Here is a 25,229-nt window from a genome sequence, read left to right on the forward strand (position 1 = left end):
TCGAAGCTAATATTCATTTGCCATTCCAAAATTCCAAAGTCCTTATGCTAAATCTACTCTGCCTATGCTCTACAAATGAAACAAAGTCTGGTTACAGCATATCTCTTTACAGTATGGTTTATAGAATATTTTAAGCCCACTGCTCAGGAAAAAAATTATTTCTTTCAAAATGTTACTGCTCATTGACAATGCACCTGGGTCACCCAAGAGCTCTGATGGATCTGTACAAGGAGATTAAAGTTGTTTTCATGACTGCTAACACAACATTCACTATGCAAGCCCATAGATTCAACAGCAATTTCAAAATTCAAGTCTTAAGACCTACATTTTGTAATGCTATAGCTGCTACAGATTCGTGATTCCTCTGATGGGTCTGGATAAAGCAAACTAAAAATCTTCTGGAAATGATTCACCATTCTAGATGTCATTAGAACATTTGTAATTCATGGGAGTAGGTAGAAATGTCAACATTAATAGGAGTTTGGAAGAAGTTGATTCCAGCCTTGAAGACTGATTTTGAGGGGTTTGAGACTTCAGTGGAGGAAGTCACTACAGGTGTGGCAGGAGTAGCAAGACAACTGGAATTGGAAGTAAAGCCTGAAGATGTGACTGAATTACTGCAATCTCAATAAAATTTGAATGGATGTAGAGTTATTTCTTATGGATGAACAAAGAAAGTAGTTTCCTGAGATGGAGTCTACTCCTGGTGAAAATGCAGTGAACCTCAGGAATCTACTCCTGGAGAAGATGCTGTGAACATTGTGAAAATGACAACACAGGACCTAGGATATTCCATACACTTAGTTGGTAAGGCAGTGGCAGGGTCTGAGAGGACTGACTTCAATTTGAAAGTTCTACTATGAGCAGAATGCCACCAAAGAGAATCACATGTCACAGAAAAATCTTTCATGAAAGGAAGAGTCAATTAACGTGGCTAATTTCATTGTTGTTTTATTTTAAGAAATTGCCCCAGCTGCCCTAACCTTCAGCAACCACCACCCTGATCAGTCAGCAGCCAACAACATCAAAGTGAGATCCTCCACCAATAAAGATTATGCTTTGCTGAAGGCTTAGATAATTGTTAGCATTTTTAACAATAACGTATTTTTAATTAAGGTATGTCATTTGTTGAGACATAATGCTATTGCACACTTAATAGAACACAGTATAGTGTAACATAACTTTTACATGCACTGGAAAACCAAAAAGTTAATGTAACTCACTTTATTTTTATATCTGCTTTATTGTGGTGGCCTGGATTTGGGCCTGCAATATCTCTGAGGTCTGCCTATACTTCTCAAACTTTTCCATCAAAACCCCCATAAAATGGCAAAGAGAGGGAACTCATACCAATCCCTCTAATTTGGGAACACAGCCTGAAGCAATCCAATGGAAGACAAAAAAATCACAGTTTACATAAAGTCTTATCGTTTATCCTAAAAATTAACTTTGATAATTCTTTGACATTTCTTTTTTTTTTCCTGCAACCTCTGCCTCCAAGGTTCAAGCAATTCTCCTGTCTCAGCCTCCAGGTAGCTGGGATTACAGGCGCCTGCCACTATGCCCAGCTAATTTTTATATTTTTAGTAGAGTTGGGGTTTCACCATATTGGCCAGGCTGCTCTTGAACTCCTGACCTCAAGTGATCTGCCCACCTCGGCCTCCCAAAGTGCTGGGATTACAGGCATTAGCCACTGCACCCAGACAACTTTGATATTTCAATCTTGCATTCTATTCATTAACATATCTGAGTTTGTTTTAGTATAGAAAACAATGTTATGACTTGCCAGTTAAGTTCCTTTTTCATTCTCTAGTTGTTCCCATGCCAGGTGTGGTCTGTGGTTTCCACTTATGCCATGGCATACTCCACACTAGTACTCCCATTTGAGAAGGGGACACGAAAATACAGTGTCAGAGTTCACTAGAATGTGGAGGATTGCAGGCCTGCCTCATGATCTGGCCCAATTCTTGCAGAGCACAAAGTTCCAGAAACAACAGGAGAGAGGATAAGCAGGTTTACCCTGCCTTTCAGTGCCCTGAGACCCAGTGCCCACCAGTCTCTGAGCAAGCAAGGGAATAAGGTAAACCACCAGCCTTTCTCTCCAGGAAGAGAAATGTGGTAAGTAGTCCTTCTCTTCAGCACCTCCTAGGTAGGAGGGAAGTCAAGATCTCATCATGAGGGTTAGAAGTGATGGGTATCCATTGTAATACACTTTATCTTCCTGGTTCTGAATATTTTCTGCCTTAATTTTCTGGTACACATTCCATCTCATGAGTGGTTCATTATAGCCATGATCCTCAGATCAACGGGACACAACAGAAACTTGACAGACAGACCAAGTGCTCCTAAGAATGTATCAACTGACAAAGTGGGATTTGAAGTCAGTGTGTGGAGAATAAACTGTTCAATGAATGACGTTAGAATAACTGGGTCATTATTTGTTAGATGTTTATCCCACATCTTACACCAAAATACATACCCAAAGAACTAAAATTTAGATTTGAAGGTAACTACATAAAGGTATGAGGGGAAATTAGAGATCAAAGAGTCACAGAAAATCCTTTCTACCCCAAGACTAAGCATTATACAAAAGTAAATATCATAAAGGAATTATGAACAGATTTTTTCAGTCCCTAAAGGTTAAAAACAAAAATCACACTTTTAATAAGCCCAAATACAACTCACATAAATTTAAATGGCAAGATGACAAAATACTTTCAGTGTGTATTTTTAAAAACTGTGTACACATCCATAATAAAATCACTAACCTACCCAAAACATGGCCTAAGGACACAAACAGGTAACTCACAAGAAAATAAGTTTAAATACTCAAACATGAAGCAGGATTCAATCCTCTGAAAACCAAAGAAATACGAATTAAAACAACGAGATACCATTTTGCCAAGATAATTAGCAAAGTCTAGAAAACTATAATATTCACAATGAGCAAATTTGGCAATAAATTATAATTCACACATAGACAATAGAATTATAAATGTGTACAGCTTTTCTGGAGAGCAGGTTGTCAAAATATATTAAGAGACAAAAAAAAGTGGGAAACTTTTGACCTAGTGGTCAATTTCTGGTGATTCATCCATAGAAAATAATTATAAAATGCTGGTACTAACTCAGCGGCAAGAATTTTCATTTCAGGTTTGAATATTTAAAAGTTTAAAGCAATCTATACCTCCATCAATAAGGGATGGATTAATAAGTGGCAGAGTTATATAACAGAATACACTGTAGCCACAAAAAAATAATAGTTTATAGATATATATTTGCCACAGAAATATTTCCCCCATATACTGTAAGCAAAAAGCAGATTTTAAAACAGAGTCTAGCAAAGTTGTGAAGGGAAAAAACTGACTATATAAATATCTGTATCCTTGCCCAGAAAGAAGGCTGGTAGGACACCTGCTAGTGAAACCTAGTAAGAGGATGTCTCTGGCGAGTCAATCTGGGGGTGTTTTTACACCCTGTTTGCAGATTCTGATTTCAGCTTCATTTTGGGAAAACAAAGTGCAGGATTTAACCGAGGCTGGTGGAAAAGGAGCATGTGGTGAAGAGCTCACACAGGGAGATGGCAGCAGAGGATGCACGTGTTCTATGAATGAGAAGTGGCTGGTGCTGTAGCCAGCACAGGGGTGTGCTTGTTTTGAGGGTTTCTTTTGTTGCGGGAGGAGAGTGCTTGATGGGATTCAGAGAGAGTCCAAATCCAGAAAGATTCTCCATCTGTGTGATCTATGAGTTTACCTCACATTCCTAAAAACTGCTCAGGCCCCAGGCTTGCTTTCATTCCAGTTCAGGGACCTATGATTCATCCCCTGAAACCCTAATTATAACACCCAAGGTCTGCTATGTGCAAAAAACATCTGTCATTGTTTAAATTTGCTGGCAGGGAGTGTGTACAGCACGCAGACCAGCCTGATGATGCATTTCTCCATCGAAAACTTAAAACCCAGAAACCATCCCAAGGTGAGAAGGGTTCCAGCCCAAATTTCCAACTGTGCTCAGTGACAAATAAGATAGACAGGTTATGTCCACCACAATTCATACGCCAATTCTTCAGGGCTGCTGCCATGGCAGAAGTTACAGATCTTAAGCGCTGTCAACCAAAAAAAGTATCATAAATATGAGTTTTCCTTGTTAGTTGCTAAGAACTGGCAGAAGGAAGGGAGAAAAGTGTGTAATTGCAAACCTCTTGTTTATCAGCTTCAGCCACTTTTATGTGACCATGTTACCTGAACTGTTTAGCCAGTTAATCTCCGATGCCCCTTGGAAGTAAAGTAATGACAAAGAGAATGCCTCAGACCTGGCCAGAGATGACGAAAAAGAGTAAAGGTACATCTATCCTCTCAGTGCTGACCTCATTCAAACTCACATTAAAGCCCCTAAGGAACCCAAGCTGAAGATATGGTCTCACTGTAAGAGTCTAATATTTTAACCCAGACGTACTGATCTTAACAACACAACAGAAAAGAAACGAAAAACAACCAATAATAAGTTCTCTCACATAAGCATTGGTTGTGCAGCTAATGGACACAATAGTGTATCTGGGGGTTTTTAAGTTTTTTAAAGTTTAATGAAGCATCAAGGCGCTGCTTAGCAGCCTCAGCTACAAATTACAATGTCATTTACTCTCGAAATCAGAAATGGCATTACTGTAACAACATTTGGGGAACAAAACCCACACATTATCACCTCCTGCTTTAAAAAACTAACAAAACAAAAATGCCAACTCCTTTAGTAAATTATGATGAAAAACATGTTTTAACATCATAAAGAATATATGTGTATATGTACATATATAACAAAAAATTCAGCTTCATACTTAACTGTTAAATGCACAAACATTATCCATAAAGCCATGAAAAATACAAGAATATCTACTGCCTTTTAAGAAACTATGCCCTTAAAGTTCTAGTCTGCACTATAAGAGATTAAAATATTAATAATTTAATATTTAATAAGATATTAGAACCTTTAATAAGAGATTAAAATATTAAAAGGAAGGAAGCAAAGTTATACAAGCTTGAATGATCATCTACCTAGAAAACCTAAGAGGATCAACTGAAGGACTATTAGAATTAACAAAACTCATTAAGACATAAGTATAAAAAAAAAGCTTTTATATACCAGCAATAACCAATTAGAATAGATAGCAGGAGGAAATGGCTCCCACACTAGAACAGAGGTCCATGAGAACTGGAACTCTATCTCATTCTTGGCTGAATCCCTAGCATCTAGAAGTGGTCCCAGCACAGAATAGGTACTTAATAAATATTTGTAGAATAAATGAGTGAACACATTCATAATAAGGGCAAAAATGCAATATAATGGAACCAAACTGAAATTCCATAAACAGATTCCAATACTTAAGAATTTAGCATATGAAAATAAACCAGGCACAGAAAGACAAACTTCACATGTTCTCACTTATTCATGGCAGGTAAAAATTAAAACAATTGAACTCATGGAGACGGAGTAGAATTGCTGGTTGCCAGAGGCTGGAAGGGTAGTGGGAGGTGTGGGGGAGTGGAGGTGGTTAAAGGTGCAAAAAATAGAAAGAATAAGATCTAGTATTTGAGAGCAGAACAGGGGACTATAGTCAATAATAACTTAATTTTACATTTTAAAATAGCTAAAAGAGTCTAATTGGATTGTTTGAGGATAAATGCTTGAGGTCATAGATGCTCCATTTATCCTGATGTGATTATTACACATTGGATGCCTATGTATCAAAATATCTCATGTACTCTATAAATTTATATACCTACTACATACCCACAAGAATTAAAAATCATTTTAAAAAGTTGGAAGGAGACTTTTAAAAAGAAGAACAAGAAAGCATAGTGTGTCTCATGTTAAACTTCTAGTAGGGCAGAACTGAGATTTGAATCCAGAGTTGATGAGATTCCAAGTCCTGTGTGCTTAGTTCCTATGCTACAGTATGTCCCAGATCTTATCATTTTACAAAGAAACTATTTTAGTTGTTTAAAAAAAAAAACCAGAATTTATCATATGATGAAAATGGAATTTCAAACCACAGGGGGAAGAGTAGATTATTCCATAAATAGCATTTGAGACCACTAACTGGTTCACTGTTTCAAAAAATGAAAATGAGTTGCATCTCACAACATACCCTAGAAAAATTATAGATAAAATATTTTAATATCTCATAACACATGAGACCACTAAAGAACTATTAGAAAAAAAGAAAATATTGGCTGTATCTTGGAATAAGAAAAGGTTTTCCTAAATATATAAGTAAAGATAGAAAGCTAATGGGAAAAGATGTATAGTTTCTGCTACATAAAAATAAAAACCTTAGATATGTTAAAATATCATAAACAAAACAGTAAGAGATAAAAAATAAATGGGGAAAATACTTGAAATATATGACTGAAAAACGATTACTATTCTTTTCATATAAAGCGTTATTATAAAGCTCCAAGAAAAGGATAATCAATCAGTAAGAAAAATGTTTTAAAGATTAAGATGCAAATAGAAAAATGACAAATGGCCAACAAATTTACTGACCCTAACAAATACTAAATATGAAAACTAAGCCGAGATTATTTTTCTCCAATCAACTTGGCAAATGTTAAATCTAACTTACAGTGTTAAAGAGTCAAGAAAGTGAGAAAAAAGGCCAATTTCTAGAAATTTATTCTAAATATTAAAAGATGTGAAAAACATTTATGTACAAGAATGTCTGTTGTATTACTTATCTTCCTTGACTTTAGGCACTATAAATTTAATATATGCTTCTTATAAAAAATTAACCAATTCAGAGCAAGACACTACACTATACATATAGTACTGGAACCTGCCCTTTTAAATTTAGTGTATTGTGAAAAGCTTTCATTATTTTATTTTACTTTTATTTTTAATGTCAGGTCAGCTTTTATTTTTAGATTCAGGGGTACATGTGCAGGTTTGTTAAATGGGTATGTTGTATGATTCTGAGGTTTGGGGTATGATTTATTGTTACCCAGAGAGTAAGCATGGTGCCCAATAGATACTTTTTCAACACTTGCTCCCTCCCTCCATCCCAGTGAAAACTTTTTTTTTTTTTTTGAGACAGGGCCAGGCTGGAATGCAGTGACTCAATCATGACTCACTGCAACCTCAACCTCCTGGAGGTCACAGGTGAGTGCTCCATTGATACTCTCACTCAGCCTCCCGAGTAGCTGGGACTACAGGCATGTGCTACCACACTCTGCTAATTTTCATTATTATTATTTGCAATGATCAGGAGAGTCTCTTGCTGGGAGCTGCAGACCAGAGCTGTTCCTATTCTGCCATCTTTGATCTGGCCACAGGGGTGGAGTCTCACTATGTTACCCAGCCTGGTCTTGAACTCCTGGGCTCAAGCGATCTGCCTGCCTCAGCCTCCTCAAAGGGCTGGGATTACAGGTGTGAGCACCTTGCCTAGCCAGAAAACCTTTTAATAGCTAAATCTTTTAAATAGCTACACAGTAAATCATTGCACTGACATAGAAAAATAATGTATTTTAAAAATCTCCTTAAATAATTATAGGAGTGTGGTACTAGCAACTTGTTCTTACAAACAATTCAACAGTCACCATCTTCTACATATTTCTTTGCACATGTCAACATGTATTTATGTGGGATATATAAAAAACTGGAATTGATGACTCAGAAGTTATGCCCACTTAAAATTTGTAGCTATTCTGACTTTAAAAAAAGTTGTATCAGTTAATATTCCCAACAACAATGTGGATTATTCATAATAGTGACAAATAGGAAAAATCTATATGGTCAAAGTGCTTCAAAATTCGTTATAATATATGTAGTCAAGGGAATATTTCCCAGCCACTAGTAATGTTATACATGAATGTTTAAAGACAGAAAAAATGTTTGTTGGCTGGGTGTGGTGGCTCACGCCTGTAATCCCAGCACTTTGGGAGGCTGAGGCGGGTGGATTACCTGAGGTCAGGCGTTCAAGACCAGCCTAGCCAACATGAAGAAAACCTGTTTCTACTGAAAACACAAAAATTAGCTGGAAATCACTTGAACCCGGGAGGCAGAGGTTGCAGTGAGCTGAGATGGTGCTACTGCACTCCAGCCTGGGCAACAGAGTGAGACTCCAGCTCAAAAACAAACAAACAAACAAACAAAAACTGTTATGAATGATTACGTTACAAAAATAAGTACATTAAACAGTGTGAACCCACTGGAATTCATATATGCTTTTAAAGAATAGATACTTATACTATCTATATAATAGTATACTATAAAGAATAGATCCATCAGATTCTAAAACAAAATGTTAATCGGTTGTCTTTCAGTGGTGGAATTATAGGTCAGTAAAACACTCTGTTACACTTGTCTTAATTTTCCAAGTGTTCTAGAGAAAAATGTTTTTGCAATTGTGAAGACATTAAATTATAACCTATTTTTTTAAACAATAAAACACCATTCTGAAGACTACCAGCATTAGTGATGCAAGACTTTATATGCAACCACCCTTGATCGTCATAATAAAGAATTTTCCAGGATTAACATTAACACCACCAAGTGTTTGCCAACTGAGTACCTCAGAGTATCCTGCACTGAGTCCCCAAGAGGTCATCAAACACTTACTGGTCCCAGCTGAGGCTTGGCCTGTGCTCAGAGGTGCCAAACACAGAGATGAAGAGGAAGAAGCCCTCAAGCTGGTAGAGGAGACAGGTTCAGCACCAACCAACATTAATCCAAACCAGTACATAGAAAGGCTAGGGCTCTCAGCCAGAAAAGTTAACACATTCCAAGATGAAAACAGGCAAAGCAATGGCAGCCTGCTTGTTGCTTAAAGGGGTTCCGTCTTGAGGAAACCCTAACCAGCAGCAAATACTTCAAGGGTACAGACATGAAGGCACAGAGAATGGAAAGCCTTTCACGGTAAGGGGACAACAGCAATAAAAATTAAAGCCAAAAGTGCTGGGGATAGAATTCACCTGACCAGGGGAGCAACTCCATGTGGAACAAATTTGCTTCCTCTGACTTACAGCACCAGCAAAATGCATTCAATTCCATCTTAATAAACTTCCAACTTTTTCTAGGCCCAGGTAGCAACTATTTATTTCTGATGTCATATGCAGTACAACAAATCTTTTAACAGAATTTACCATTTTACCCAGTTTTTACCTGGATTTTTAGCGTTATTCTAAGGGGAATGTGCCTTGAAGAGGTCCTAAGAGATGGTTTTGGTAGTCTAGATTTCTGGCTTGAGTCTATGAAAGATTTTTTTACTTGACATTTCATAGGGGGAAGAAAAGGCTAAACAAAACCAAAAGCCACCGTGAAAGTCTCCCAATCTTCCTCTATCTAGGTGCAATCTTAAACATACTAGCTCTTCAGCAGAGAACTATGTTCATATTTTTTAATTAGGTGATTAAAAATATTTGAAATGGCAGCAAAACAATGGCCAGCTTTTGGCAATCCAAGGGGGAAAAAGGAAAAGGTGACATGATTAGCATTGGTAAGCTTAAGTTTAGTAACATGGGATCATTAACATTTTCCATGGATAAAGAACAAGAACCCTTACAATTAAAAGGTCTCAGCAAGAGTGCCAACTCTGTCCTGGTCAGCAAGACAGGCCTTAGACGCTCCTTTAATCATAGCTGGTAAATTCACAGTGGCATTTACAAACATCAGAACGTACCTTAGGTAAAATGCAATTGGTTCAGCCAGAAGTTTCCCTAACAGCAACTGACTGAAGAGCAGTGGTTCTCCCAGGGTCCCTTCTGCCCTCTTCCCACCAGCAATATAAGCCACACCTGGGAATTTGTTAGCCATGCAAACCTCCCACCCACAGAATCACAGTTGCAGCGAAGGGGGCCTGGCAATCCATTTTAAACAACCCTCCAGGTAATTCTGATTTAAGGCCAGCTGTAGAAGATACTACAGAGACTTTGAGTGTGACACCAAGCACAAGATGCCTAATTCAGTGTGTACAAGCCATTTTCATTTCCCTTAACCAGAGCTCCTCTTCCCATTGCCCATCCCTTTTAGAGGGCCGTGCAAAGAGTAGGACCTTGTTCAAGACACATTTTGAAAAGGTCCTTAGACAGGCCTAATGGAAAAGGCATCTATTTTTCATATGTTACCACAGTAACAGTAACAAGAAGCATCATTTATTCCTATAAGAAAAGTCCCCTTTGCAGGGGACATTGAGTATTTACAGAAAGATCACTTTATCCTGAGGAACTCAAAATTTGGAAAAGCAAATATGGAAAACTTGGCCTCTAAGACTTCCATGTACACCTTTACAGGCCACGTTCTAAACGAACACTCCCTAATGACAGCTGCCCAATACGGAAAACATGTGTCCTAGGAAAACCTCCACTATCTACTCTGAAAGACATCATGTCCATGTAATAGAGAAAAAAAAAGTCTTATTTCAGTTCCCGTACTGGTCCCTCAGTCTTGACTTAAACAGGGAAGGTGATCTATTTCACCTCTGCCCATCCTTAATGCTACTTCGGGTCCTGTGACATCCTTCTTTAGGTCCACATTCAGTCTTTACTTATGGGAGTTGCAATAAAAATAAGTTTATCTCTGGATTATAAAACTATTTTTGTATCATAAAATCAATTGCATTTTGTGTGCAGTCCTTGTTTTTAGTTTATAAATAGCTTCCATATTTACCATCTCATTTGAGTCTTACAACAGCCTGTGAGCTGAACACAGTTTTATTATTCCCACTTTACAGATGAGAAAACTGGAACTTAGTGCTAAGCTCAACAAACAACTGATCACTGAATATTAAAGAGGAGATACAAATGCTTTGCATAAAAAATTAAAGAATTCATGATGTCTAAAAGAACCTCCACATTTGCTTGAATTTGTCATCAGCCAAATAATATTCATCAGAAATTACCTAGGTAGGTTTTTAGGTTGGGTGATATTTTTCTAAGGAATGGTAAATAGCATGGAGATGAGATAAATGAAAACCTACAAACTCTCCCAGTTATACAACTCACATAACCTGCAATGATGTCTGAAATTCTATGGGGCTCAAAGTAACAACAATGGTGATGCTGGTAAGATTAAGCTCTTACTCATACCAGGCACTCTTCTGCATACATTAAATATATTCAACAACCCTATTAATATCCCCTTTTTGGAGGTGAGAAAAACAAGGCACAGAAAAGCTAAGTAACTTGCCCAAGATTACACATGTTGCTCTGTGAACAGAGAGGAGGAAATGTAACTGAAGTGCCAAGCCCCTGTGCGGTCTGCCTGCCAGTGATAGAAACCTGACATGGGAGGGCAGCTACCACAGGAACCTGGGTTATGTTTCCAGTGTTGCCATTTGGGCAACAGTCTTCACATTCGCTTACTCGAAACATTAATCAATGCTCAGGTTCCAAGTAATCAAACATTAACTGAGACTCCTAACAGCCAGTTCCTTCTCAGACTGTCCCCATAAAGGTTTCCTAGATCTTGGGTAGCAATGGAACACTGGTCGATTCTCCTGGAACTGCCTTCAACTATTTAAGAAAAATCAGAGGGGAAAGCAGCTTTGGAGGAAACGTGCAAAGTAAAGCTGTATGTGGGAGGCAGCAGTTCTAGTAAATGTACAGAACTCAAGGCTCTGATTTTTCTTTTAAAGACGTATAAATAAAAAGGAGTCCTCACTGGTATAAATTACTCCTGCATTTTTTTTTCTCCACTGTTTTCAACTGCTCACATTTTGGAACTGTGCGAGCCAGCTTTTACATAGTGATCAATCTTTTAAAGTTTATACATCATCTTCTTAAGGAAGGAAACAAAGATCAAGCTGAAAAGAACATTCAGGCAAAGGAGAAAAATTACATGACAAATAAATGCAGTCTTCGTGGGCAAGTATACTGTGATGGGAGTGTGGGTGTAGGGACAACTTTCCAACACTTAACTCAAATGTGCTTATCTTCCTCATTTCCTGCCTCTAATTTTTACCGAATAACCAACTTGAGATCCCAGGAATTCAAAAGGAAACCCAATTTAACACCAAGTTCCAGGGTATTCTACATAATCTCTCTTTAAGGCAAAGTCCCAAAACTGAGAGATGTGACTATAATGACCACAAGTTAGGGAGCATTTCACATTCACATTCTTTGACAATCCTGGTCCAACTACTTACTGTGGACCCTGTGTGCTTTACTTTCTTCTGCTATATAATGAGGATAATATTAATACCTTCTCTCAGGTTGGTGTGAAAACTGCATGAATTAACAAATGTAAAGCACTTGAAACTGTGTCTGACACAGAGTAAGGTGCTGAATAGCGTCAGCTGTTATTACTACTACTTACTACTGTTATTTACAAAAACATTACAACGGATAATTATATCCAGGAAGCTTCCATTGTATTAGTAATATTTTCTTGCTTTTTCTAAAACTGAAATCAGAGCAGCAGTCAATACATGCAAACAAAAAAGGTAATTCTTCAAAAAAGTGGGGGAAAAAAGCCTCCCATACCCCCATACTCATGACACCTGCTGGTGAGTTTCAGGTAAGGGTGTAGCTGGGAGCATCCGGTTCCACAGCTGCCTTGTATTACTCTTAGAGGATGGCTCCCCTTCTGCTGCGGTTTTTAATCAGCGTTTTAAGGGCAGGGTTGCAGGCGGGGCCGCGAACCCCATGAAGTTGTACACGGAGCTGGGTAAGGCTGCGGCTCTGGGCATTTCTGGGGAGGGGTTCCATGGCTTTCCACAAACTCTAACCACCCGGTAGCGAGCCACATGCTATCCAGGGTTAAACTCCGGGCATATCGAGCGAACACTTCACGGAAGATTGTAGCAATAACCGGGACACCTGCGCTGTTAATCAGCTATCTCAACACCAAAGAGACCCGGCAGCACGAGGGAGAAGAGCTGGCCAGGAGGCGCGCGGTGCTGCGCCCTCATCGCGTCCAGACAGACCTGTGAACTTCGCCGCCGGAGAACGCACCGCTCCGCAGACCCGACCCGGGAGAGGGTTTCACTTCCTCTCCCCTTCTTCATCCCTCTTACATTTCCAAGAACAAACTCAAAGGAAACTGGCAGCGCAAGGTCTAGGGTTTCACTCCTGCCCTCGGCTGACACTAAAACCACTTCTCCCAGGGAAATTAATTAAAAGAACCATTAATCCGCACAAAAATCCAAAACCTACCCCAAAACTCAAGAGCTCTGAAAGGAGAGTGAGGGCCCCTCTGCGGATCGCGAACATCTCCTCTGCTGGTCGCTGGGGCTTAGGGGTGGGCAAGGGGGCGCCACAGGGGCGCAGGCAACACCCGGCCAGAGGGTCGGACGCCGGCCCCGGTTCCGGGGCGGCCCGGTCTACACGCTAGCGACGCCGGCGGAGCCGGGCTTGGAGGCGGCCAGGTAAGCAGGTAGGTGTGGGCATGTGTCTGAGCAGACAGCCGCGGCGGATTAAAGTTCAAGCCCGTTCACACTCCGCTTCCCTCCCCTTCCCAAGCGTTCTCACGCACGGCCCAGGCAGCCACTTTCCCCGGGAAGCCTGGGCGCTCGTTCGAACAGTCTCCTCTTTGTCATCCTTAATGAGTCCCCTTCCCTCCCAGGCGCCAACCCATTGAGACAATTCGCCTCTCTCCCCTCTCCCAGGCGGGCACATAAACCCCCGGAAAGGAGAACTCGGGGGGCCGGGGGAAGCAGGGTGTCGCGGGGCGCAGGGGGCGCCGCAGGCGGCGTACGTACCCAGCGCGAACAGGGCGAGCTGTCCAGCCGAGGGGACCATTGTACGTGCGGGCGGGCGGGCAGCAGGCGCTGCAGCCTCCTGCCCTACCTGCGGTGCCCGAGTGGCGGAGCGGCGCCGCGGTGCGGGGGAAAAAGGCGCTGGCGAGGAAGGGCCTGCCCCCGGCGCTGGCGGGCGGGCGGGCGGAGGGAGGACCGAGCGCCTCTCTGCTGGCACTCGCCCTGCAGCGCTGCCCGCCGGGCGGAAATAGGGAGGCGGCTACCGTCACCTCCTCGCCACTCGGCGACCGGGGCACGGCTGACCCCCTCCCGCCCCGACGGGGGTGCCCCCCCCGAGGGCACAGAGGGTGGGGGTTTGGGGAGAGGGGCGGGGACGCCGAGCGCACCGAGCTGGGCGCGGGCGGCGGGGCTGGGCGGGGCGACCTGGGATCCCGGAGCTTGGCGGCGCGAGCCGGGCACCCGGGCCCAGGAAAAGGCAGGAAGCGCCTGACTTGAGACACCACCCCTGATTGCCAGCGCCGTGCGGCCACGGACTCCCAGCGTGCGGAGTCGGCGCCAGCCGCGCTGCCGGAGCGTCCCGGGCCGCAGTGGCGGCTTCCAGGCTCTAGGCGGCGGAGCGGAGCCGCCCGGGCGCCCGTTACCTGCACCGAGGGGCCGCTCCTGGAAAGGGGCGAGTTTCGCCGGCCAGGAAAGGGACCTGCGAGTTTCGCCGACTTGGCTCATGGAAAGTGCTCCCCCGAATCGATGAAGAATTTGTTAAACCATGTTTCCCACCTGTGCCCCATCGCCATCAATTCTGGCAACGCTGCCGCCTTACCTCCCAGGCAGGCCACATCGTTAACAGCAGTCTTCGTATTTCTGGCCTGGGGCTGATGAAAAGATGGGTCTCTGTCGATTATACAGCACCACCAGCTGAGGCCAAGAGCCTGCTAGCATGTCACCAAGTGTACCCCAAAAGAGGGGTGTGTGGGCCCAAGTCACCTGGGTGGTCCTTTCAGAATTTGTGGCTCTGAGGTGGCCCTTGGTGCTAGAATTTGGGGAGGTGGAGGGGATAGAGGGAAGACATTCTGGGTGAAGAGTGGAAGATCCACAGGGGACAGTACACCCGGGAGAGTCATATTCTCCAGGTACCTGGAGCTCATGCACTGACCCTCTTCTCCGGCCTCCTCTGACCTAGCTGCTCCGGGTAGATCCACTTTCCTTGGAGATGGGGGTGGGGAGCGTTGGGCCTAGAATCTCTTGCTATTTACTTGGCGGGAGGTTCAGACACTCAGGATTGACTTTTGCCCAGTTTGTTTCATGTAAGTAGAGCAGCCTAGTTTCAAGAAGGAAGCACCAGTGTAAATCATACCTTTCAATACATTTATTTGTCGGAGCATACTTTGTTCTTTTAGGGTAAGTCTTTTCCTTGGTCCACACCATGCACGTACAAAGCACACATGCACTTCCTTCAGCAGGTTGTCCCTGAATCCCACTTCCTTCAGGTTGATCTTGACCTGCTCTGGTGGTTTCCCTGTCTCCTCCCTAAAGTAGGCTGCCTTGGCTACAGAAGGGGAGGAATCAGGGGTTCCCCCACCCTTCTCCTGTTCCCCAGGACTGGAGAATGGACCTGTCTCCTTGCTTCCTCCTGGAACATGCACATCAAGCTCACTGTGACTGAGGGATGGCTGCCCAGCCGGCTGAGAGTCATGCTCAGCAGTTTCTGCTTCTCTGCCCCGTAGCCCCAAAGTCAGAGGTGGGGGGAAGTAGCAGAATCAAACCAAAGGAGCTTGTTTCCTTCATGATTGGAAAATATTTTAAATCAAGAGGTAACTTGCAGGCCAGGCGCAGTGGCTCACCCCTGTAATCCTAGCACCTTGGGAAGCTGAGGTGGGTGGATTGCTTGAGCGCAGGAGTTTGAGACCAGCCTGAGCAACATGGTGAAACCCCAGCTCTACTAAAAATACAAAAAATTAGCCAGACATAGTGGTGTGCGCCTGTAGTCCCAGCTACTTGGGAGGCTGAGGCACAAGAATCACTTGAACCTGGGAATTCGAGGTTGCAGTGAGTCAAGATTGTGCCACTGCACTCCAGCCTGGGTGATACAGCAAGACTCTGTCTCAAAAAAAAAAAAAAAAAAAAAAAAAAGAGATAATTTGCCATCCTGCAAACTAAAGAGTATCCAAATTAAAGTACATTCTAATGCTTGAAAATCATTAATTCCCCCTCCAAGATTTTCAAAAGCTGGTCCGTATCTGCAGTTTTATAACCTTCCAATTCATTCAAGTCAAACAGGTGATCAGGGGTTGAGTGTTTTTTTGGTTTTTTTTTAACTTAAAGATCATTTTTTGGTAAACTGAATTGAAATGATTTCTGAACATTTAGTCATAGAACAAGGAGGAAACCTAATATCCTAAATTGCTGATGTTCTAGCTTTTGCATTTTATATATCTCATTTAATCCTCACAACAACTTTATGAGATAGATCCCATCTCCCTTTTACAAGAGAACAATCAAGGCTCAGTGAATGTAGTAACTTACCCAGAATTACACAGCTAACAAGGGGCAGAGCTCGATTTTGAAAGCAGAACCAGCTGGTTCCAAGGCTCATGTGCTGGCTTCTATGCTATGCTGCCTCAGTTTCCACATTTTTAATAAGGATAATGCTTAACTCATTGAGTTGATGTGAGTACTAAATGCATACCTAGTACAATGTTTGACATCAACAAAACTACCTATTATTTAAAAGAAAACTCCCTCAGTGGACACACCTTTCCCTTCTCTTAGTTCCTTACCACTATCTTTATGTTATCATTTTCATATCAGTTCCTTTGTTTGAGCATATGGGTGTACATGCACGTGCACACCTCTTCCTATGGGAAATATTTTCACAGGTAAATCAGGAGCCATGAAGCTGTTTCTCAGCCTATGGTGTGAAAGATGTAAGAAAAAAAATTGACAATGCAATTTAGAGCAAAGCAATCATTTTTCCTAAAGGGTGGTGTGACATTTTGTATTGGAACACCTCACTCTCTGAGCCAAGTGAAATTCCAGCTGTAGCCCCTTGAAACTGTGTGGAGACTCAGGTGTGCTCCTTTACCTACAGACTCTGCACCTGTCTTGTTTGGCCACTGCAGCTCCTGTTTCTCTGCATGTGGAGCCTGATGATTATGTGGGCTTCCCACTAAGAATCTGCCTGGACTGCCTTTGCACACACTTGCTGCAGCTGGCCTTGAGATCTGTATAATCTCTTCTGTGAGAAGCCAATCACAGCCTCTCCTCCCTGTGCAAACAAGAGAACTGTGTTATGCTCTGCTGAGAGCCAATAAAACCCCCTGTCAGTTTTCCCTTTCCTTTCTCCTACATGCTTATTATAGAGGGTATGTTTAAAGAGCCCCCTTCTTCACTGTGATCAGCCTCCCCTTCCTTCCTGATTCATTTGTGGAAGTAATTGTGGGGCTGTGAGCACCAGAGCCTTCCCTGAATGATTCAGGCCAGCCAAGCTTGCTGTTTTAGATCAGCAGTTACCCAAGATACTGGGGAGTGAACAGCCCAGACATTCTTGAGAGGAAGCACAGCCATGGGCCCAGCATTGAAGGAATTACAATTTCCACAGTCAAGCCCCAGGGAGCAGTGACTGGTGCCAGCTTCAGGTGGCTGAAGGACCTTCCTGGGTGACAGCAGCAGACAGCCAGGCTCAGAGGGAAAACAGGAAGGGGGAATGGTACAGTGGGAGGGCAAAGGAGAAGATGTCATCTGTGTATGAGAAAGAGAGAGAAGTTTTATTGAGGACTCTGGAGAACTGTGTTTAGGGAGAATGAGGAGATTTTAATGTGTTAAGGGATTTTGAAAAAGAAATCTATTGTCTAAATATCAGCTCCCTCTGGGGCCTCAGCTATTAGTGTGTTCCTTATCTCTTGCCAAAGGAGAAAGTAGGAAACCTTATGCTGGGCTCATTTTTACAGTTTTCATCACCAGCGTAGTGGGCAAGGTAAGAAGAGATAAGAGGCATTTACTTTGTTTTCAGCTATCTGGGTGATTTTCATTGCCAGTATTGTCCAAAGACCAGTCTGACCTTCTGCTTAACATCTTCCATCCCCCAGCTCTCAGGGCTACTTTTGGAATGCACACTGAAGTCGAAAATTAAGCTTGAAGCTTTCCTTTCCAGAGGAGATTTCACAGAATGGCTCTAAAGCCCAGTACTGAAGTCTGCAGGTTAGTGTTTCACTAGTGGTCCACACAGCTCTGTGTCCTAGTCAAAGCACTAGGTCAGAGACTCTAGGAATCAGGGTCACCAGGTGGCTGCCACATGAAAGACATTATATAGTTTGTGAACTTCCCAGATGACAGGATGCAGTAGCGGTACCCACAGGATTCAGCATAGCCGCTGTGAAGCCATTCCGTTAAACATGCTTGGAGGCAGGAGAACTCTGCATTCAATTCTGTCCTCCTGTCTTTACTACTGTCCCCAGCAGTCTCAGCCACACAGCCATACCCTCTGGAGGCTGGGAAGATTGCCTCAGGTCTTCAGGAGTGCCCCTGGGAAAGTCCTAAATCAAGCGCCCAGAAATCCTTAGGCAAGTACACTTAGTGATGTTGATGGAAACAGGGTAGGGATGATCAACAGAAGCAAAAGAGAGACAGGAGGAAGAAAACGTGAAGAACTGAGGAAAGAGAAATCAAAGAACTATAGAGAGCTGAAAAGGTGGCTTAATAGTTTATTTTTCAGTGATGGGTCAGTCTGCCTGATAAACTCAAGAGATTCTTTCCAAGCTCAGAGGAAAAGGGGGAAAAAAATTGAGAGAGCTAAAGGATGAGACAAAGTGAGAAAATCCAAAATACAAATGGAGCACTCAGAAAGAAAGCAGAGAGCTGATAGAGGAGAAACTTCTTATATCCCCCAACAGGAGGGACTAGTGATGGGAAGAGGGTGTTATGTATCCCATAGGTCTATAAGGTGGAGAGGATCTTGTTTAGAGAGACTATGAAAGGTGCAAGGATAAACTTCCATTCTGTGACAGACATCCAAACCCTCACATTGAACTTCTCATCCCATCCTGCTGCCCCCCCACTTCCAAACTCCCATTGAAGAACCAAAAGAAAATAATGTTAGGGGAAAATCTATGTCATTGTTCAAAACGGAAAGAAGAATTCCACCCACATGCCAGACGTTTTAAGGAATTTCTGTAAGACTTAATGCAGATGAGACTGGTTTGAGAGAAGGATTTGACAACCTTCAATTCACCTCAGAGAAAAGCCTCTCAAGGGAAGGACCCCCACCCCCAACCCCAGACACAGTAATGCTCCCAAGTTGGTCGTGACAAGAGCTGCAGGCAAAAATAAACCACAGAGGCTGGGCATGGTGACTCACGCCTGTAATCCCAGCACTTTGGGAGGTCGAGGCAGGTGGATCACCTGAGGTCAGAGTTCAAGACCAGCCTGGCCAACACAATGAAACCCCAACTCTGCTAAAACTATAAAAAAATTAGCCAGGTGTGGTGGTAGGTGCCTGTAATCCCTACTCAGGAGGCTGAGGCAGGAGAATCTCTTGAACCTGGGAGGCAGAGGCTGTCGTGAGCCAAGCTTGCGCCTCTGCACTCCAGCCTGGGCAACAGAACATGACTCTGTCTCAAAAATAAAATAAAATAAAATAAAATAAAATAAAATAAAATAAAATAACATAGAAAACTCATGTGGGGCAAATCTCCATCCTCTTGAAACATTTAGAAAGCGCACAGGTACTGGGGTGCATACAGAGCAGGGATCCCACTGAGGGGCCCACATTTGGTGCTTGGCACAGAGAAAACATTGCTGGGTGGGGGGAGTGTAGTGGTGAAGGCAGCCACACAAGCTCCTTGCTGGCTTTATGTGTCTACATATAAAGGAATCCACAGAAAGTATTCCAACATGTGGGGAAAAGAAACTCTTCAATATGAAGGTGAAACTCTGCTCTCTTGCGGGCCCCCACAGAGCACCACTGGCTCTTCATAGTTTTCTTTCATCTCTTTATTCCACATGTGTCCATTGCAAGCCTGCTAAGTTCCAGGCACTGGGTTAGGCACTAGGTATCCAACAGTGGACAAATGAGGGGTTTTCTGTTTTGTGGAGCTACTCAAGCAAAAGAACCAGGTTACCTCCAAAGTTAAAAAAAAAATCATAATTGACATTGACATTTGACATAATTGCCAAAGTCAGCAAAGCAATATCCTTGGAATTTTGAAGGGAAATGATTATGACCCAAAATTCTGTTTCTTACCAACGTATTTCAGATAATCTATTAAAAAGCAAACCATTTATGTACCACTCCAAATGAAAACAAAAGAATCCACAGAAAATATTCCAGCCAAGCAAATAAACTCAATAATGTAAAAAAAAAAAAAAAAAAAAAAAAAAAGTCAGTGAATGATGACAGCAGTAAAATTTAATGCTGAACCTAACTCCTGATTTTTAATATGTTGTACTGCTCACTGTAGGTTGTCAATAGGATGGACATTTTCCTTTCCTTCCTGCTAACAGAATTCCAATTTTGTTTGGTCAGCAGCATGCCACAGCCCACAGGAGGAGGTAAGACAATCCCTTGGCCATTGCTGATGGGGGCAGGCACATGACTGAATCTAGCCAATGAAATGTCAGGGGGAGTCTTCTGTTAGACTTTTGGGCAGGCAGGACGGTAGCTTGATGTTCTGCCTTGAAGTTGGTTGTCTAAAGAGGAAATATCTGGAGTGTGGCATCCATCTTGTGATTCTGAGGAGGAGGCCAACAGAATCTGACATGCCTGAGAGATGTTCCACACTGAGGAGCTAGCTGCTGAACCAGTCCTAGACCTATTTCTTTCACCCATGTTTCTATGTGGGATAATTACATCTCCATAATGTCTGAGCTATGGAAGAGAGTTCTAAAATAAAACATACACATAGATTAGGAGTGGGGATTAAATAATAATAAATTTAAAGTCCAGTATTATCTTAGAAACTGGGAGGACAGGGCGGCATAGGAGAAGGGAAGTAAAAATGTTCTTGTTGTTTTCTCACCTTCCTTTTTTTTTCTGAGATGGAGTCTCGCTTTATCTCACCCAGGCTGGAGTTTAATGGTGTGATCTCGGCTCACTGCAACCTCCACCTTGTGGGTTCAAGTGATTCTCCCGCCTCAGCCTCCCAAGTAGCTGAAATTACAGGCATTCACCACCATGCCCGGTTTATTTTTCTATTTTTGGTAGAGATGGGGTTTCACTCTGTTGGTTAGGCTGATCTCAAACTCCTGACCTCAGGTGATCTGCCCGCCTCAGACTCCCAAAGTGCTGAAATTACAGGTGTAAGCCACCGCACCAGGCTCATCTTTCGTTGAAGAGAATTAATAGCTACTGTGAAATCTTTCCTTTGATAGAGAAATTTAAAATTTATTTTAAAAGTTAAAGGTAACTAGTAATAGAATAAAAATAGAATTTATCCAAATTTCTAAAAGAACAAAGAGAGTGAGCAAGAGAGGTTGTGTGTAATATTAATGCAGCAGGAAGAAAGAACAAGGAAAATCCCAAGATAGAAAAGCCAGGAAGCATATATAATATGATCAGATGGCAGAAGTAAGCACAAATATATCTGTGTTCCCATTAATCATGAATAGCTTTAATTCCTCCTTTAAAATACAAAATCTGACTAGAGGCTTATAAGAAACACACCCAATAGTGATTTTATATCATTATTAAGCAAAAACTATTGCTCAGTAAATGCAAACCAAACAAAACCTGGGGAGGTGATACAATTAGAAGAAAACTAAAATTCATAACAAAAAAGAAATGAATATACACACAGGATCATTTTAGTCAAAACTGTTAGAAATATGGCCAGGCGCGGTGGCTCATGTCTGTAATCCCAGCACTTTGGGAGATGTAGGCGGGCAGATCACGAGGTCAAGAGATCGAGACCATCCTGGCCAACATGGTGAAACCCCATCTCTACTAAAAATACAAAAATTAGCTGGGCATGGTGGCATGTGCCTGTGGTCCCAGCTGCTTGGGAGGCTGAGGCAGGAGAATCTCTTGGACCCAGAAGGCAGAGGTTTCAGTGAGCCGAGGTCATGCCATTGCATTCCAGCTTGGGCAACAGAGTGAGAGACTGCCTCAAAATAAATAAATAAATAAAATAAAACTGTTAGAAATACAAGAAAAACTACAAAGATAAATTATAATTCCTTTATATTGGTAGACTGTAACATTAATGGCCCCCAATGAAGCAAACTTCCCGTTACCCCTGTCTGTGTAGTCCCCTCCCACATGGACTGTGGGTTTGGCCATGTGACTTACTTTGGTTGATGGGACATGGGTAAAGAATGACGCATGCAGAGACTTCATAAACTCTTGTACATTAGGGCTTGAGGTCTTGGAATGTTTCTGCATCATGAGCAGCTGCCAATCCCATCTACTAGAGGCTGACGAGGGGCCGCATAGAGCAGAAACCAGCCCCTATTAGTAAGCCCAGTCCCCACCCCACCTACCGCTTAACTTTGGCTGTAACAGTGAACCCGGTCAACCCACAGAATTGTGAGAAATAATCACATGCCATTATTTTAAGCCACTAAATTTTAGTGGGGCTTGTTATGCAGCAGTAAGTACTGACTACACTTTGTCAAACCTGAGCATCTCTTTCTGTCAGTGGCTCCTCAAAAGAAAAGAAATTAAGTAAAGTTATGATTAATTTGAATAATTTGTCCAATATAACTAATACATACAAATCAAATATTTTCTACTCTGTAAATATATATTCCTTTCAAGTATCTTTAGAAGATTTTTAAGAAATGATCTGGCCGGCATGGTGGCTCACGCCTGTAATCTCAGCACTTTGGGAGGCCGAGGTGGCAGATCACCTGAAGTCAGAAGTTTGAGACCACCCTGGCCAGCATGGTGAAACCCTGTCTCTACTAAAAATACAAAAAATTAGCAGAACGTGGTGGTGCATGCCTGTAATCCCAGCTACTTGGGAGGCTGAGGCATGAGAACTGCTTGAACCAGGAGGTGGAGGTTGCAGTGAGCCGAGATCGTGTCATTGCACTCCAGCTTGGGCAACAAGAGCAAAACTCCATCTCAAAAGAAAAAAATAGATCATATGCCAACCCTCAGAATCTTAAGTAATTCTAAGAAAACACTTTTTAGGTTATAGCTATTGACTATAATACAATTAAATTAGAATTTAATAACAAAAGGACAACTTAAAAGATTCAATCAATTGGAAATAAAATTTTTTATTGGATCAAAGAGAAAATGTATGCTACAAAATGGTTATGAAAGCAAAATCAAGACATTTGGGATTCAGTTATATGCAAAGAAAAATTTATAGATACAAATTTTCTTTTACTATCAAGAAACAGAACCACTAAAGTAACAGTGTAACTGAAATGGGAAGGAAAAAGCAATAAAGTAAATTTAAGGAAGGCAAAAATATGGGGATACAATTAAAGCATACATGAATTAATTTAAAAATTGGAAAAGAAATGCAAAAGCATTTTGAAAATAATAAAACCCTGACATGACTAATCATGAAAAGTAGTGAGAACATTTAAAATGTGCAGTGTTGGGAATGAGAAGTGGCATAGAAAAGATATTTTAATTATAAGAAAATGTGTAATTCTATGTTAATGAATTTCAAAATTTTATTAAAATTAATAAATTTTCCAGGAAAATATAATTGCTAAATTGACTCAAGAAGAACCAGAAAACTTGAAAAGACTAATAATCAAAGAAGAAAGGGAAATGTTGTTAAATAATTTCTCTATAAAAAAGGCCTGTTCCATAGAATTACACCATGGATTTCTTTTCCCACAAGAAATTTAATATTCTTGCTGTTTAAAATATTCCAGAACAGTAAAAAAGAATGAAAATGGTTCCAGTTCAGTTTTTGAAACTAAAGTAATCCTGATACCCCAAAGTAGCTAAATTAGCAAAAACAAAAAGCAAAAAAGAAAACAAAAGACTGATCTGACTTAAACTCTTAGATGAAAAAAGGTAAATAAAATGCTAGCAAATCAAAACTAAAATGTTATTAAAAACAACACACTATAACCAAGTAGTTTGTTCTAGTAATTCAGATATGTTTCATTAATATAAATAATTACATCTTAAAATGTAATTTTATAAATAATTACATCTTAAAATGTAATTTTATAAATAATTACATCTTAAAATCTTTGTTAACTAGAAATAGAGCATTTCATTTATGTAAAGAATATCTCAGTCTAATCAGCATTGATAAAATTCTTCATATGAAGACATTTAAAGTATTCCCGTTAATGGGACCAAACAAGAATGCCAATTTAACCACAATTATATAACATTTTCCATACAATTTAATTTGATGGTGAAGAATCTTAAGGTTTTTTGATACTGAGTACCTTTATTCATTCTTTCCCCACTTCAAATAAGGTATTATTTGAAAGAATATTTTTATCATATGGCAAATTCTTTAATATTCTTGGTTACACCCCCCCAGGATTTATATTCTGTATTAATTATTTGTCTTATCTCTGCTCCCTCCTACTACTTCACACTGTTTTGCATTAGTTTAACTTTATAATGTGTTCTTATGACTATTCTCTCTCTCTCTCTCTCTCTCACACACACACACACACACACACACACACACACACACACACACGATTTCCTACAGAAAAGTTTTACCAATTAACATTACCAAAACCTGGCAGAGACTCAACAGGAAAAGAAAACTTCAGGCCAATATCCATGATGAACATAGATGCAAAAATCTTCAATAAAATACTGGCAAACCGATTGCAACAGCACATCAAAAAGCTTATCCATCACAATCAAGTAGCCTTCATTCCAGGGATGCAAGGCTGGTTCAACATACACAAGTCTATAAACGTAATTCACCACATAAACAGAACCAAAGACAAAAACCACATGATTATCTCAATAGATGCAGACAAGGCCTTAGACAAAATTCAACAGCACTTTCTGCTAAAAACCCTCAATAAACTAGGTATTGATGGAATGTATCTCAAAATAATAAAAGCTATTTACGACAAACCAACAGCCAATATCATACTGAATGGGCAAAAACTGGAAGCAATCCCTTTGAAATCTGGCACTAGACAAGGATGCCCTCTCTCACCACTCCTATTCAATATAGTACTGGAAGTTCTAGCCAGAGCAATCAGGCAAGAAAAAGAAATAAAGGGTATTCAATTAGGAAAGAGGAGGTTGAATTGTCTCTATTTGCAGATGACATGACTGTATATTTAGAAGACCCCATTGTCTCAGCCCAAAATCTCCTCAAGCTGGTGAGCAACTTCAGCAAAGTCTCAGGACACAAAATCAATGTGCAAAAATCACAAGCATTCCTATACACCAGTAACAGACTTAAAGAGAGCCAAATCAAGAACGAATTGCCGTTCACAATTGCTACAAAGACAATAAAATACCTAGGAATACAACTAACAAAGAATGTAAAGGACCTCTTCAAGGAGAACTACAAACCACTGCTCAAGGAAATAAGAGAGGACACAAACAGATAGAGAAACATTCCATGCTCATGGTTAGGAAGAATCAATAACGTGA

General features: G+C 41.3%; 1 protein-coding gene across 2 annotated transcripts in view; it reads right to left on the reverse strand.

The window, feature by feature from the left end:
• Positions 1 to 13,790, reverse strand: part of TGFA (transforming growth factor alpha) — a 106,812-nt gene extending 93,022 nt beyond the window's left edge. For both annotated transcript variants that reach the window (XM_012475697.2, XM_012475696.2), the window contains exon 1: positions 13,688 to 13,790. In XM_012475697.2, the coding sequence (XP_012331120.1) occupies positions 13,688 to 13,727 (40 nt within the window). In that variant the 5' untranslated portion in view covers positions 13,728 to 13,790. The remainder of the gene's footprint in view (positions 1 to 13,687) is intronic.
• Positions 13,791 to 25,229: the final 11,439 nt, after the last annotated feature.

The sequence above is a fragment of the Aotus nancymaae genome, unplaced genomic scaffold (assembly GCF_030222135.1).
Source record: "Aotus nancymaae isolate 86718 unplaced genomic scaffold, 86718_ANA_hifiasm-v0.15.2.pri h1tg000057l, whole genome shotgun sequence".
Lineage (NCBI taxonomy): Eukaryota > Metazoa > Chordata > Mammalia > Primates > Aotidae > Aotus > Aotus nancymaae.